Raw genomic sequence first — 16,414 nt, forward strand, 5'->3', positions numbered from 1 at the left:
GGAAGAAGTTCTTTATTACAACAGTGGTGAGACACTGGAACAGATTGTTGAGAGAAGCTGTGGGCACCTCATCTCTGGAAGTGTTCAAGATCAGGCTTGATGAGGCTTTGAGCAACCTGGTCTAGTGGGAAGTGTCCCTGCCCATAGCAGGGTGTTGGGAAGTAAGTGATCTTTAAAGTTCCACATCAAGCCATTTTGTGAAACCAAAAACCCTAAGAAACTGTCAAAATGTCTCTAATCAACAAAGGGTAGGCAGCTAGCAAATTCAGCTTTCCTTGTGGGGGACAAGATTTAGCTCTGGAGAAGATGGGAGGGTATTGGTAAGCTCTTGTTTATTATCATCAAAAAAAAAGGCATCCACAATGTTCTTGTGAAGTGTTTCCTTTAGTGGATATTGTACATGTTTGTGTACATAAACACCTGTTTCTCATCTTCCAAACAAGTAGTCATGGAATTAGTTTGTTTTGACTGTAGTTCCAATACACTCTTTGGAGGAGGTGATTGCTAGGTTAGCGATAGTCATTTTGGGGAAGAACAGAGACTGCTTGGATAATAGGAAATAAGATATTAGTCCTTAGTAGATACATTCTTTGCTTTAATGAATGTAAACTCCACAAGCCAGGCAACCTCCAGAGCTGGGAAACCTGAACAGCCTTAAGTGATTTGGAAAATTCCACTAGACATCAATTGTGCTGTAACCATGCAGACACACACGGCAGGCAAGATTTTAAGCAGTCTCTTTGGTAATGTTTTCTTTATTTAGTGTTAAAGTCAATGTGAATTGCAAACCACATTTCAGTCACTGTACTCTTTTTTTTTTTTCCCCTGATTCTTTGTTGTAATTAAGATCATTTTATTACATAGAAAAACACTTTTTTGTAGTGTTTATAGATTAAATTGAATTTTACTTTCCATCCAGATGTTCTTGACATACATTCTGAGCAGCAGAAGTGTAGAATTGGGTTTAATGATCAGTTTGCTGGAAAATACTTTTTGTTTAATTTGTACTTTGGTTAAAGTTCACTTAATGGTATCTGGGTTTGCTGATTCAGAATCGCTTCAGATTGCAATTTAAATCACTTTAAATCCCTCATTATCTTTTACCTGGTCTGTAATTTTTACAGGCATAATTGTTCTTTAAAGTGAAACCAAATAATTTGTATTTTTAAGCAGCAATATTGATGGCTTTTAAAGCTTGTTAGTTTTAGATAGAGACGTGGTTCAGATGATTGCTTATACTTCTGAGAAATTCCCAAAGTTCATTAATGATTTAGATCTTACAATTGAGAGCACCCTGAGGAAGCTTGCTTATGAGACAAAACTATGAGGGAAGTTGACACCCCGGAAAGATGAGCTACTCTCCATGAAGATCGTGAAAGGGCTGTATGAAGTTTAATGAGGCCAAGAGTAGGGTCTTACACCTGGGAACAGATAACCCAGGAATTCAGCTTGGATTGGGAGCCCCTGGCTTGAGAGCAGCGCTATGGAGAGGGACCTGGGGATCTTGGTGGATGAAAGGCTCAATGTGAGTGAACTCTGTGCTGAGGTGGCAAAGGAAGCCAATGGCATGCAGAGTTGCATTAATATGAGTATCACCAGCAGGGATAAAGATGTTCTCCCGCTCTACTCAGGACCAGGCAGACTGCACCTTGAAGACTTTGTGCAGTTTTGGTCCCAGCTATACCAGAAGGATGTGGACAGGCTGGAAGTGGTCCAGAGAAGGTCTACAAGAAGCCCTGTCATATGAAGGAAGGCTGAGAGAACTGTGTTTGTTCAGCCTTTAGAAGAGAAGGGTTAGGGGAGACCTCATAACCACGTACAAGTGTATGAGGAGTGGCTGTCATGAGGAGGGAGACTCCCCTTCATAAAAACAGGGGTAATGGGCACAAGTTGCCACTGAGGCGGTTCAGGTTGGATGCCAGAAAAAAAAATTTGCCATTCAAACTGTTAGACACTGGAATAAATTCCCAAGGGAGGTGGTGGATTCTCCTGTGTTAGTTTCAAGGCCCAGTTTGACAGGGTGCTGGGCCATCTCATTACAACCATAATCTTACCTTGAAAGGTTGGACTGGGTGATCCTTGAGGACCCTTCCAACCTGAAAAAATAAAGAAAGGCCTCTAGTGCTCTCTGATCACCTTCCTTTTGGAAAAGTTACTATGTTTGGGTGCTGCAACCCTTAGGAGTAGTGGCTGTACCTGCTGCACCCTACGAGGAGAGGCTTAGGGAGCTGGGGTTGTTTAGCCTGGAGAAGAGGAGGCTCAGGGGTGACCTTATTGCTGTCTACAACTACCTGAAGGGTGGTTGTGGCCAGGAGGAGGTTGCTCTCTTCTCTCAGGTGGCCAGCTCCAGAACAAGAGGACACAGCCTCAGGCTGCGCCAGGGGAGATTTCGGCTCGAGGTGAGGAGAAAGTTCTTCACTGAGAGAGTCATTGGACACTGGAATGGGCTGCCTGGGGAGGTGGTGGAGTCGTCGTCCCTGGGGCAGTTCAAGGCAAGGTTGGATGTGGCACTTGGTGCCATGGTCTAGCCTTGGGCACTGTGGTAAAGGGTTGGACTTGATGATCTGTGAGGTCTCTTCCAACCTTGGTGATACTGTGATACTGTGATACCTGTTAGACAAATCTGCTGCTCCTTCCTGGCAAGGGAGTAATAAGTAGAAATGTTCTTTCTTTTAGAGGAGAACAAGCTATACATTAAAAGAGCTGTTAAATTATAGAAGATTTTTTTGTTTGTTTAGTTCAATTAGTTTTCAAAATTTCTTTTTTAGGCCCTAACATGGGGGGCAAATCAACTTACATCCGTCAGACAGGAGTGATTGTTCTTATGGCCCAAATTGGGTGTTTTGTACCCTGCGACTCTGCAGAAATAACCATTGTGGATTGTATCCTGGCTCGGGTGGGAGCTGGAGACAGTCAGCTGAAAGGTGTGTCTACTTTCATGGCTGAAATGTTAGAAACTGCTTCCATCCTTAGGTAAGTCTTGTGCTGCTTTGTTTTTGTTGGCTGGGCTTGATGGGAAAGGAGGTGCTCTAAGAAAGATGTATTTGAGGTTTCACCTTCTTGAGGATCTCAGTAGAGGATTTCTAATTCTTTTTAGCAGCTTCATAAGTTCTTGAGGTGGCCTTCTGTTTATTGCAGTGACCACTCAGGAGGACAGAGCCAGGCTCTTCTCAGTGATGTTCAGTGTTAGGACAAGGGGCAGTGGGTGCAAGCTGGAGCAGAGGAGGTTCCATGTCAACATAGGGAAAAACTTTGTCACTGTGAAGGTGACAAAGCACTGGGCTGGTCGTGGAGTCTCCTTCTCTGGAGACATTCGAAACCCACTTGGATGCATTCCCGTGCAACCTACTCTAGGTGATTCTTCTGTTAGGGAGGTTGAACTGGGTGATTTTTTGAGGTCACTTCCAATCCCTAATGTTCTGTAATTCTGTAAGGCCAAAGTCAACAAACTGACAGAGAAACAATTTTGGAATGACCAGTGTGACAGCATGGGTGTACTTTATTTGTTTATCACTGTACATAGGAAAGTTCTTCTCTTTTCTGCTTATACAGCCACAGCATAACTTGCGGTACTCTGACATCCAGAGTTCTAAAAGACTACAAAATGCTCTTGTGTTTGTAGGACGGCATCTGAAAACTCCCTGATAATCATCGACGAGCTGGGAAGAGGAACTTCTACCTATGATGGCTTTGGCTTAGCGTGGGCTATTTCAGAATACATTGCTAGCAAAATCTGTGCTTTCTGTATGTTTGCTACACACTTCCATGAGCTGACAGCTCTTGCTGACCAGGTGCCAACAGTAAATAACCTCCATGTTACTGCTCTGACCAGCGATGACACACTGACGATGCTTTACCGTGTCAAGGAAGGTGAGAGAGGAAGAAATCTTACTGAAAAAAACCCTAACCAAACAAACCATTTGAAAATTCCATGTTGTACTGCAGGATTAGAAGACTACTTTTTGCTTAAAAGTATTGATTCCCTTTAATAAACTTGAGAGCTTGCAAGGTTAATAAACCAGAAAAAAAAACCCTGAATGCTGTTTTCCTTTACCTGTTTTTCACTTCGCCAGCATTTAGTAGATAATTAGTTAAGTATCATTTTACGTGGGTAATGAATTTAGCCATAACTCCTTGCTGGAGACCAGCATTAAAAAGATGCAGTAGTATTTGTGGGTGGCCAATCAGAATTGCAGTTGACAGATTGTATCAGAGGGCTTTTGATACTGGAGTGAAAATTATTTTACATAACTGTATAATTGATATATTTTCAGCAATTCTGAGAACTTTTCTTTTCCATCCAAATGTTATAACCAAGTGTATTAATTGAAGTGAGTGTGAACTTTAAAGCTGAAAGGTTTTGATATAATTAAAAGATGGCTCTTGGAGACTGAGGAGTTAGTACTAATGGAAAGGAGGAGGATGGTGATTGAGAATGCCACATTTAAAATATTTTTTTATATATATACATATATGAATTTAGAAAAAAATGTGAGAAGTACATATGAGAAAACAAATTATGCAAATTACAGTAGTCTACAGATTGTGCTGAAGTACTTTAATAAAAGCCATTATTTAATTTCATTCAAGTACTAGAGGGAAATTCTTTCTGCCTGAAGAGTTTTCCCTTTCTTCCTGAAGCACTTTTGGAACCCTGAAACTATTGCTATAAGAGAGCTTAATTAAATAAGAGCATATTCTTTAGTCTGATAATCTGTAGTCCAAAAAGGTAAGCTGAAGAATGTTGGGAGAACCAAACAGTGTCACATATTTAATTCTTCGCAACAGAAAACTATGACAAGTTTGTTCCTGTCATCTTGTATCTGAGAAAGAACAACCCCATGGACTTGCACAGATTGGGGACTGACCTGTTGGAGAGCAATGCAGAGGAGAGACCCAGAGGTCCTGGTGGACAGAAGGATGACCATGAGCCAGCAATGTGCCCTTGTGGCCAAGAAAGCTAATGTCATCCTGGGGTGGATTAAAAAGAGCTAGTAGGTTGAGAGAGGTTCTCTTCCCTCTCTACTCTGCCCTGATGAGGCCACATATGGAATATTGTGTCCACTTCTGGGCCACTCAGATCAAGAACCACCTCAGGAAACTGCAGAACCATAAAGGTGCTGAATGCAGTGGTACATCTGCCTTGTGAGGAAAGGCTGAGAGAGCTGGAGCTCTTTAGCATGGAGAAGAGGAGGCTGAGGAGTGACCTCATTCGTGTTTATAAAGATGTGAAGGGCAGTGTCAGGAGAGTGGAGCCAGGCTCTGCTCAGTGATGTCATGATAGGATAAGGGGCCATGGGTGCAAGCTGAAGCAGAGGAGGTTCCATGTGAACATAAGGAGAAGCTTTGTCACTGTGAAGGTGACAGAGCCCTGGAGCAGGCTGCCCAGAGAAGTTGTGGAATCTCCTTCTCTGGAGACATTCAAAAGCTGCCTGGAACTGTGTGACCCTAGATCCTGTGTGATCTGCCCTAGCTAATCTGCTCTGGCAGGTACATTGGACTGAATGATTTTTTTGAGGTCCCTTCCAATCATTAATGTTCTGTGATCTCTCTGTATTATCTCTTGAGAATTCTTTCTGGTGTTTTTTTTCTGTGCATCCAGGTGTCTGTGACCAGAGTTTTGGAATACATGTGGCAGAGTTGGCAGCTTTCCCAAAACATGTGATAGAAAATGCAAGAGAGAAGGCACTGGAGCTGGAGGAGTTTCAAAACATTGGCAAGTCCAAGGAATGTGAGGGAGAACCAGCAGCCAAGAAATTCTGCAGAGAAAGAGAGGTTTGATATCAGTAATGTTTTATAAACTATTTTTAGCTGGAAGAACCCTAGTAAAATAGTTTAAGGATTCAGATCTCCCAAAGCTGGAAGATAATTAACGATAACTTCATTTTTCATAACAAAATTGTTTAGCTGTGAAGTTTGTTAGGAGTTGAAGAGGTGGCCCAATGATAGTGAGGCTTGGTTTGGATTTATTTCAAGTTAACATTGGCAAGAATTTTATCTTAAAACATAGTCCTGAGAATTGAAACTGTTTGTTTTCCTTTAGTATTAATGATGAGCAGTCAGTATGATTGACATGCAACTGAAGGCATCCAAAGGACCACGTCTCTGTCTGTCCTGTAGTATTTTATTTATGCCATGACCCAAGCCAGAATTTTGCATTCATCACTTTTGTTGGCTCATTACTTCGCATGCAGTGTTTCTTGGGACTTAAGTTATAGCTTTAGTTTTAATTGTTTAGATGATTTCTGCCTCTGCAAGTGGGTTGCTCCGGTTTTTGCTGTCCCTTATTTGCGGGCTCGTTAGTGCTGCTCTAGCAGGGCGTTTGAACTAGATGATCTTTGGAGGTCCCTTCCAGCCCCTGACATTCTGTGATTCTGTGCTTTTTCAGAGAATGACATATTCATTACAGTGCACACCACGGAAAATCTGAGTACAGAGCTTTCTGCTTGGCGCCCTTCTATGTCTCATTCAGTACTAACACATCTGACAACTTGATCATTTTTAAGGAGATTGTAGTTTGGATCTGGAATGTCAGATTTACTGATAGCAAAGTTCTTCCTGGTTGGCACATGAGAATTTTAGGGGGGTTCTCTCTCATTTAGATAGAATGCCCTTGGCTTTGCACAGGCTTCAGGCTCAAGGTAAGGAAGCCTATGATTATGTCTGTGTTGCATCATACAGTTGGATAAAGCCATTTTTCTTAAAAGAAGCTTCAGTAGCAAATCATGTAAAGAAAAGCAGTAGCCTGCAGGAAGCTTTGTTCAGAATAGCCTTTGTCCTTTTGTTGCTGGATTGAGAGTCCTTACTGTGACTTCTATTGCAGCCTCCTAAAATCCACCTACTGCCTTATGACTTGCATTGGTGTTTTGCCAGTAGTCAGGTCTCCCTGCAGGCATATACATCTGCTTTCAGGTTTCAGTTCTGTCCCCCAGCAGTTGGCCTGAAACTTCACAGCACTGAAAGTCAGTTATCTCCTCCTTGCCTATCAGTGGCCATCTTGGTAGGTGGAAGTCTTGAAGTGTTTATTAGTCCATATCCAAAGCACACTCTACATCTTAAAAGCCTTTAGACATAGGCTGTTACTACCTGATTTTCAGTTTCAGAGGTCTACTGCATTTGTTCCTGGTAAGTGGCCCTGGTGTTGATGAATGGTCTCTGGTTTATACTACATTTTAGTGCCAGGAGGTTCCCCCTCTACCTCACTTGCTCCATTATAACCTTTCCTTTGCCAGGTTGTTTATCATTTGTAGATTCATAGAATACCAGGTTGGAAGGGACCTCAGGGATCATCCAGTCCAACCTTGCAGGGTAAGAATATAGCTTAAATGAGATGGCCCAGCACCCAGGCAAGCTGGGCCTTGAAACTGTCTAATGTAGGAATCCACCACCTCCCTTGCGAGTTTATTCCAGTGTCTAATAGTATGAATGGTGAAGAATTATTTTCTGGCATCCAGTGAATCTCCCCAGTAGCAACTTGTTCCCATTACCCCTTGTCTTTCCCATGGAACTCTTTATAAAAAGGGAATCATGGTGAAGTACTTTTCATATTAGTTGTATCTAACTTTGTGGTCTAAAACTGGTGTAAAGTAAATTGACATAGCAAACACTTTGAACAAATACAGCACCGTGTTTTATTCTTGAGTATGTCAGGAACACAATATTTCATAAACTCTCTAGGCAGTAGAATGATGTAGCTTCTGTCCATGCCCAATCTGCCTTCCTTAACATCGTATTTAGAGGGCAAAGCATGCTGTCACATTTCCAGGTCCTTTGGAGATGCCTGCAGTGAAAGCATACTGCATTAGTCTTAAATGATAAAATCAAACTAAGAAAACTTTAACAGAGTTCTAGAATGCAAAAGGCAGAGGACTAGACAAAATTTGCCCCAAATTCTGGGCAAATTCTTTCTAGTACAGGATGCCTGAATGCTGTTCATTGAAATGTTTCTTTTTGCTCTTCAGTTCAGATTGTTTAGAAGTTCCACTGTGCCTGTTTGTATGAAAGCATATGCATAAAGCTTAATTATCATCTGTTCTCCTTGGAGACGGCCACTCTTCAGTTGCTTGGTTACAATTTGTTCTTGCCTTTTGCATATTGAAATGTTGGTTTTGACTTACAATTCCTACAAAAAGCAATTAGTTTGGATAATGCAGCCACTCTGATCCTGTTATTGTTAGCAATCTGATGTGGTCACACACTAGAATTAAGTATGGAACATGTTCAGGAACTCTCAATGTTAAGTATTGTATTTTTCCTGATCAACTGGTGCCTTTTGCTCATAGATTGAAAGGGCAAAGAACTGATACCAGTGTAAACTGGGGGGTTCGGTTCTGGGGAATGCAACAGCAAGTGCAGAGGTAACCACAAGTTTTGCCTGCAATAAGTTTCTGCCAATGAATAATGATTTGTTTCTCTGGGGAATCTGGAAAAGTTCTGCTTGGGGTTTAAACATCCATTCTGTTTTCTTTTTCTTCTCCTCCCATTTCAGAAAGGTGAAAAGATAATTCAGGATTTTCTTTGTCAAGTGAAAGCATTGCCCCTGACAGATATGTCAGAAGAAGACCTCAAAATCAAGCTGAAAGAGATGAGAAATGATGTACTGGCAAAGAACAACAGTTTTGTGAATGCAATCATTGCCCGCAAGAAAGTGACATCACGAAAGGTGTGAGAACAGGATACAGCTCTTTTCTTTTATATGGCAAGAACTACCTTTTTTCCCTTGTCTTGGAGCTTTTGTACTTTATGATACTTGTACTGATTTATGCAGGCTTTTTTTTTTACTTGGATTGTAGTTATTTTGTGCAGAAAAACCCTAATGAATAATTCTAGGCACATTCTGTACCAGATTGCTGCTTTAGTTTTGATCTTTGTGTCTTAGAAGTTTTCAATAAAATGGTTGGGTTTTTTTCAGTATTGAGAGAATTACTGACTCCACAAACAAAATGCATGATAGTTTACCAGAGGAAGCATGCTGGAAAGTAGAACAATTGAGATGGCATACAACTGGCACAGTGCATACACAAAATCTTTGTCCCATACCACGACTTTTTGTTTGTTTATTATGCAATTGCATTAATTCAGGAAAGCTTTAGTAACTTCATCAGAAGCAAAAAGCATCTAATCCAAGGGGTCTGTTACCAAATTTTTGCATATGTACCTGTGTGGAGTTTGGGGTAGGGAAAGATATTTTTTGCTGGATGGATGGTAATGCTTGAGTCAAATATACCATAGGCCTGCTATTCATGCCTGACTGGTGATAACTTTTGCATATTTTGGTGGGTCTGTAATGTAAGCAGAGGCTGAGGTGAAGTTACACTTTAACTGGAGCATCGGAGTTGGTCATGATTTGTGAGATCTGCCTTCAAAGTCAGAATGCATTGATTTGTAGGTAATGTACTCCTTGCACTAGGATAGTTTGAAAGTATCCAGATATGAGTTTGGATTCACACAGCATTTTTAATTGTAGCTTAAGACTGCCCAGGAGCTGCTGGAGAGAGTCCATCAGCGAGCCACTAAGATGTTGAGGGGACTGGGGCTACCTTAGGAGGAAAGGCTGTTTTGTCTGAAGAAGTGAAGGTAGAGGGGAGAATCTTATTAATGCTGATCAATAGCTATAGGGCAAGTGTCAGAAGGATGGAGCCAGACTCTTCATAATGTCCAATGACAGGGCAAGGAACAGTGGACACAAACTGGAGTACAAGAGGTTCCACGTAGACATAAGCAAAAATTTCTTACTTTGAGGGTGGCAGAGCACCGAAAGAGAGAGAAATAAAGTCTTGTTTGAGAGGTCTGGATTCTGTATAACAGTTTTTTGGTCTTTAAATTTGAATGCATTCTACTTCTAGGAGCCATAAATAGCCTTGAATTTACAAACGGCGCAGTGGGTACATGTGTTCAGTAGCTGTGTCTGGAGAAGTGTGTGAATGGAGAAATCTGTTACATAAAGTAATAAAAAAAATATAGCTAGGTTTGCAAATTCAACTGGTTTAAGCACAAGCTATCAAAAATACAGAATTATCCATAAAATGGACAACGAGAATTAATTTAGAGGATCAGATACTGCAATGGATCAAACTGCTTTAACTGTTGATAGAAAACAAGGCGGTTCTTGGAAGGGCTGATACTTACAGACTCTTCAAGATGCCCTGTACTCAGTCTTCTGTCCTCAGTTGTGGCAACAGACATAAAAAGATCAGTGACCTCTTCCAGGAACTTTTCTTGTTTCCCCTCAACCCTGTGTCAGCTTTCAGTGTCTATGCTTCTTACTGAGCAGCCACCTGCAAGGGAGATCACTTCTTTGAGCCTGTTTCCTGCTTGCATTTAGTACCTCTTGGTTTTTATTCTTTAAGTGTCCACTCTCCACCCTGGATGTGGTGTATCACCACACCGTATCCGCAGTGTGCTGAGGATAGGCTGGTTTTATTTTGGAATTGCAGTTGGAGGCTATTAGAGCTGTTGCTTCTGTGTGAGCAGATTTGCCTGTCTCAGGAGTACTCGTGTGCTTTGCTCCAGAGTGAGGGAGCATTCTGACTGGAGCAGCTCCAGGCAGCATTGTCTCTGTGCTTCAGAAAGGTAGTTGTGCATCTGCAAGGATAAGGATTAGATTTTTTTCTCATGCCCTTTAACACTCACAAGGAAGAAAGGTGCAATTTACTGGGTTTTTTAAGACTCAGCTTTTCAACTGTTTTCTCTGCTTCATTTCCCCACCCTGTCCTGAGCCTGAGTGTAGCGCTGCTGCGGGTACAGGCACGAGAGGATACAGCAAAGTTTAGTCTCCATATGTCAGTGCTGCTTGCAAACTGGGTTACAGGTAGTGTGATTTCATGTGAACAGCAGGATGGCTATTTTTGCTGGTTCCAATTTAGCTTTTCATCAGAAACCTACCTATGAGACAGGAACAATTCCAGAACATGTCTGGTTATTACAGAGCTGTGCCAAGGATGCAAGAGATTATCAAAGCTTCCTAAGAAAATGTTGTAGATACTGAGGAGTGGTGAGGCCACTTACTGTCAGTCTTGAATAGAGACAGAAGTTTTCTTTTGCTTAGCTTACTGCAGGTGTAGTCTTTTTGGTCTGGCCTGTTACTGTTCATCTGGAAGGGTCTTTTTTAAGAAAAAGAGCAGACATGAATACTCCTAGAAGGAATTATTTTTCTTTGATAGCTTTGCTGCTCACCTTTTAGTAATCAGGAGTTCAACCTACTTGTGTGCAGCAGAATCTGGTAGCCAGCCTGATGAGAAAATGCTGGGTTTTCTTGTTGAGTTGTGGCCAAAAGCAAGCGAGATGCTTGGTGGTCAGCAGGCTAGAGCATTCAAGAGATTTAGCTCACAAATCTAGGGAAGGCAGCCAGCCAGCTCTGAGATTATGCTCTGAATATTCCTACTTGCAGCTGTGCAACTTCATCTTAAATAATAATTCAGTTCTATGTCTCTTTCCTCCCCAAGAGATGAGGTAGCTTTGGAATCAGAATGTCAGAAATATGACAGAGCTGAGTCCTTGCCTGTTGGCAGATGCACTGAAGCTGGCTTGGGAAGACCTTCAGGCATCCAAGAGAACTTTAGATACCTGCTCATCAAAAGCAGGCATGTTATTGGCCTGGCTTTTGTTGAATATGAGGACTTTGCACTAGCTCCTAGTGGATATAACTGGATTGAAAACCACTAAGCAACTGGGAGTGCATGTGGGCTACTTTTCCCAGCTTTAGGGAAGCCTGTGTGAGAGCTCCTGGCTCTGCTGGAGAAGATTCTGCCTTTGCAGCTCAGCTGAGCTCTGGGATTGTGTGAGCAGTTTGCCCTTACCTGGTGCAAGGTTAGGATGACAGTTTAAAGTGATTTCCATGGCAGGTAATGAGTTTTCAAATATATGACCAGCACCTAGGTTGATACATTTCCTCAGCTACAAAACAGTGTGACAATTTGCCTTCCTATTCTGCAGTGTGACAGATTTATTTGAAAAATCAAGGCAGTTGCTGCTCTGCATCCAAAGTAGCATAAGGTCTTGCACTGGGTGCTTTGGATCTTGGTAAGAGGAAGATGGAAAACAAGTGGCAGTAGGAGCCTGAAGCCGTAAAAGACAGTGGGAGAGGTGCTGTTGTCTCCGAGATGGCTGTAACCCTTGCAGAGCAAGCTTGCCTCTTGATGCTGCCTGCTTACTGAAAAAGCTTTGGCTGAAGTTGTATCTCAGATGGATTTGTTCCTCTCCCAGCTTTGCAGCCATCTTTCCCAGCCTGTTGCCGTTCCTTTCTCTACCCCTGTTAGCTGTCTGCACTGTTCCTATACACAGGGGAGCATCTTACGTTGCCTTGTTTTACGTCTGTGTGCTTTTTATCCTTGGCGTGGGGTGGGATTGGGGTAGATATATCCCTGCACGTGCTGCTTTGCCAGTCCAGTTGAGAGTGTGCAGTCTCCTGATGCTGAAGAGGGAAGTGACAATTTCCAGTCGTTCTCAGTGGCAGTCAGGACTTACCCTCCAGACACAGTGTTCCCTCTTGCCTGGACCATCAGCTGTAGCTAAAGGAAACAATAGCAAAGCAGATAGCAGATGGTGTTTGCTCCAGCAGCTGGAGTGAGTAGTGCTTTTATATAGGCAAGAAAATGTATCTGCTTTTGTGCTGTTGTGGAAAAAGGTGTCTTGGCACCTGGGTTTAGCTGCTGAGTGCTTGTGGCAGCTTCTGTAAGGGCATAATGGTTCTGTCCTTGTAGAGGCGGTTGGAAAGCTGAAAGCAGCTGCAATACACAAGGTGAGCCAAGGGAGTTAAATAGCCTGTGTTTATGAGAACATTCCCCTTGGTGACCCACACCATCCTGCTGCTGCATACTGCAAAATCACTGCCTCTCACAGGAGATGGGGGAAGGGGCAGCCTCAATCTGCTCTTACTCAATTTTTTCCCCCTCCAAAAAAGATACAACTGTTCCTGTGTGTATCACTGTGGACTTTGGCAGCAGACCTGCCTGCCACGGCAAACAGCAGAGCTTTAGCCCCAGTAGGAAGGGCTGCAGTAGGTTCCACTGACTACTTGCATCCATACCCAAGTGGCTGCTGGACCCGTGCAGTGAGGGAAGCAAAAACCTGGGCAGCACTCCTGAAGGCTGCCTGTGCCCACCCAAAGTTGTTGGTTTGCAGCCTGAGGGATATGGGTTCTCTTCAGGTTGACATTTTGAAGTAATATCTTGTCTTCTCTTGTCCTGCAGCTTTCTGCTTTGTGTAGAAAACGTGATTTTGCCACCTGCTCTTGTGAGACCTCACTTGGAGTACTGCGTTCAGCTCTGAGGCCCCCAATACAGGAAGGACATGGAGAGGGTCCAGAGAAGGGCCATAAAGATGATCAGAGGGCTGGAACAGCTCTCCAAAGAGGACAGGCTGGTGGAGTTGGGTCTGGTGAGCCTGGAGAAAAAAAAGGCTTCAGGGAGACCTTGTAGTAGCCATCTGGGGGGCTTCAGGAGAGCTGGGGAGAGGCTTTTTGTAAGGGCCTGTGGTGGTAGGACAAGGGGCAATGTTTTTAAACTAGAGCAGGATAGATTTAGATTGGACATTAGGAAGGAGTTCTTTACTATGAGCATGGTGCAACACTGTAATGGGTTCTTAAGAGAAGTGCACATCTCATCCCTGGAAGTGTTTAAGGCCAGGCTGGATGAGGCTTTGAGCAACGTGGTCTATTGGAAGGTGACCTTGCCATGACAAAGGGGATTGGAACTAGATGATCTTTGAGGTCCCTTTTAACTCAAGTGATTGTATGTTGCACACATCAGCAAGGGTCAGACGCTGGGTTTGGAAAGGGAGTTGCAGTGTTTCTGTAGGAACCCTGGTCCCTAGGCTTCTGGGAAAAGTTCTCCTTTCTCCACAAGGGCTCTTGCAGGTGCTATTTCAGTGGTCCTTTGGCCACTGGTGTTTTGTTCTAGTTATTACCTTTAATTAAAACAAAGTCATCCGAGACCAGGTCCATGTGCAGTTCAGTAGAGCAGAGCTAAATTGACTCTAGCAGGCCCAAGTGTAATTCCCAGTTCTTTGGTCTATGTTTTCACCTATTTTTAATGCATTAAAGCACTTCAGTATTTTCACACACACCTTTTTATTTTCCCCATAGGAGGGAAATCAATTTGCAAAAGGAAAATCTTGCAGAAGCCCCTTTTTCTGTGCTGCAGGAGCTGGATTTCAAGCATGATATATTTTAGTGCAGCACTTATACTACGAGAAGGCTGCAGTGCTGTTTGTGCTGCAGAGAGAAGCAAGTGTAGCTCTCAGTACTCCCTCTTGCAAGAGCTGCGCTCATTCTCTGTGAATTGAAGGAGCTGCATTAGGTAAATGTGGTTTGGGTTTTTTTTTCCCAGAGATTAACTGGTTGTTTATTTGGCCTATGGACCACTGCTGATGCTATTGTGTTCTCAATGTTTTAATCTCTGGTGTAGTGTAGATAAGTGCACTCTTCTACAGGAGAACTTTGGGAGATGATGAACTCTTATGTATGATAAAGTTCAGGTTTGCCAATTTGTTGTTGTTTTAAGAGATTCGTTCCAGCCATGCAGTGAGAACTGGCTTCCATCAGTGACTAGATCAGAGTCACAGAACATTAGAGGTTGGAAGGAACCTCCAGAGGTTATGGAGTCCAACCCCACTGCCAACAGCAGGAGTAGTCTGCACAGAGACTCCACAACCTCTCTGGGCAGCCTGTTTTGTTACCCTCACCATAAAGAAGTTTCTCCTCATGTTGAGGTGAAACCTTCTGTGTTCAAGTTTGTATCTGTTGTTCCTTGTCCTTACTGTGCACCACCAAAAAGAGATTGGACCCATCCACTTGTTGCCCACCCCTGAGATACAGCCATTGATCAGATCCCTTCTCCATCTTCTCTTCTCCAGACTAAACAGTCCCAGGTTTCTCAGTCTCTCTCCCTAGGGGAGATGCTCAAGTCCCCCAGTCATCTTCATGCCTCTCTGTTGGACACTCTCCAGCAGGTCCCTGCCTCTGTTGAAAGGTGAAGAATCTTCCTAGATCTGCTGGACACACTTTTCATGATGCACCCCAGGATGCCACTGGCTCTCCTGGCCACAAGGAAGAAGCATAGAATGGCTTGAGTTAGAAGACACGTTAAAGATCATCTAGTTCCAACCCCTTTCTAGAAGTGGAATTGGAGAAAACTTAAGCTAGAGGTAATGTTTGGAATAGGCAACCTGAAGGCTGTGATGATACACAAGGGGTTAGCCTGTTCCTCAGATACTTTTGTGGTCCCTCAGTGGGTGGCTTAGAAAGGAAAGCTGGCAGGAAACCTTTGGTATTTCAGGAGACTTGTGTGGCCTGTTAAAATCACTTAGAATCATCTGTTAAGATGTGATACTAATATAACCATGGCAGTATGCTGAGAGCTTATGTAAGCTTAGGATAAATGCCTCCTCATATTTAGCTTACGTTGATCAAGAGTCAGGAAACACTTGGGAAAATGAACACATCTTTAAAATGCTTTTAAAAAGCCAAAACACAGATAAAAGAATGCACCAATTTTATGATTCTAGGGACATGTTTCTGAAAATAATTCTTTTTTTCACAGTTTTGTGTTCTCCTGTCAGGTCATGCTAAAAGCATAGAAGGGACAAGCTGTGATGAATAAGGATGAACCCATGTGACAGGGCATGGATCAGGCTGAGGAGGTTCAGGCTGGATATTAGGAACAATTTCTTCATAGCAGTGGTTCTCAGGCACTGGAACAGGATGCCCAGAGAGGTGGTAGAGCCACCCTTCCTGGAGGTAATGAATGTGGTGCTGAGGGACACAGTTTAGTGACAATGGCTAAGCACTAGGGGTGGGATTGTGAGCTCTAGGTGAGTAGTTTGATGTGATCATCTCCAAGGTCTCTTCCAAGCTCAATGGTTCTATGGCCCTGTGGTTAGCTGCCCCAGCCTTCAGCACCCATCACATGGAGACAAAATTTCACACTGGTGATTTTTTCCACTTGCTTTAGAAAATAAATTGAAGTGCTCCAACAGGAACGTGCTTATGATATTTCTGGGGACTTCTAGCAGTGCCTATGCCTGTCCCTGTGCCCAGATTTCTCTGTTATCCCCGTGCTTTTAGAAGTGAAACCAGCCCAAAAAAAAAAAAATCCACCCCAAAAACCCAACAAAGAGAGACCAAATCCTCATGGTTGTTTTTATGTGGACTTTTGAAGTAGTATTTTTACAGCAAAGAAATGTAGATCAAAAAGCATTCAGACTGCAATGTGATAATCAGAAAAATACTTCTGAAAAGTTAGCTCATGGACTTTTCAATGCTTAGGTACAAAGCAAAATAAATAATTCTTAGGATAGCTTTCCAAATTGCTGGGAGATGCAGCTGTCTTCTCACTGGCAATTTCAAAACCAAGAGGCAGGATTTTTTTTAGACTGCTTTGATAAACCAATGCTCGGTTAAAATCCCACTGGGCTG

At 42.9% G+C, this 16,414-nt stretch overlaps 2 protein-coding genes across 2 annotated transcripts in view; one reads left to right on the forward strand and one right to left on the reverse strand.

Moving 5' to 3' along the window:
* The window catches only part of MSH2 (mutS homolog 2), a 57,627-nt gene extending 48,717 nt beyond the window's left edge, over window positions 1–8,910 (forward strand). The window contains exons 13-16 of the mRNA XM_064164366.1: window positions 2,769–2,973; window positions 3,623–3,870; window positions 5,603–5,775; window positions 8,489–8,910. Coding sequence (XP_064020436.1) covers window positions 2,769–2,973; window positions 3,623–3,870; window positions 5,603–5,775; window positions 8,489–8,668 — 806 coding nt within the window. The 3' untranslated portion in view covers window positions 8,669–8,910. The remainder of the gene's footprint in view (window positions 1–2,768; window positions 2,974–3,622; window positions 3,871–5,602; window positions 5,776–8,488) is intronic.
* A 1,329-nt stretch (window positions 8,911–10,239) lies between these two features.
* The window catches only part of KCNK12 (potassium two pore domain channel subfamily K member 12), a 44,518-nt gene continuing 38,343 nt past the window's right edge, over window positions 10,240–16,414 (reverse strand). The window contains exon 4 of the transcript XR_010307022.1: window positions 10,240–10,277. The gene's annotated coding sequence lies outside the window, so the exon portion shown is untranslated. The remainder of the gene's footprint in view (window positions 10,278–16,414) is intronic.

Source organism: Pogoniulus pusillus, chromosome 25 (genome assembly GCF_015220805.1).
Source record: "Pogoniulus pusillus isolate bPogPus1 chromosome 25, bPogPus1.pri, whole genome shotgun sequence".
In the NCBI taxonomy this organism is placed as follows: Eukaryota; Metazoa; Chordata; class Aves; order Piciformes; family Lybiidae; genus Pogoniulus; species Pogoniulus pusillus.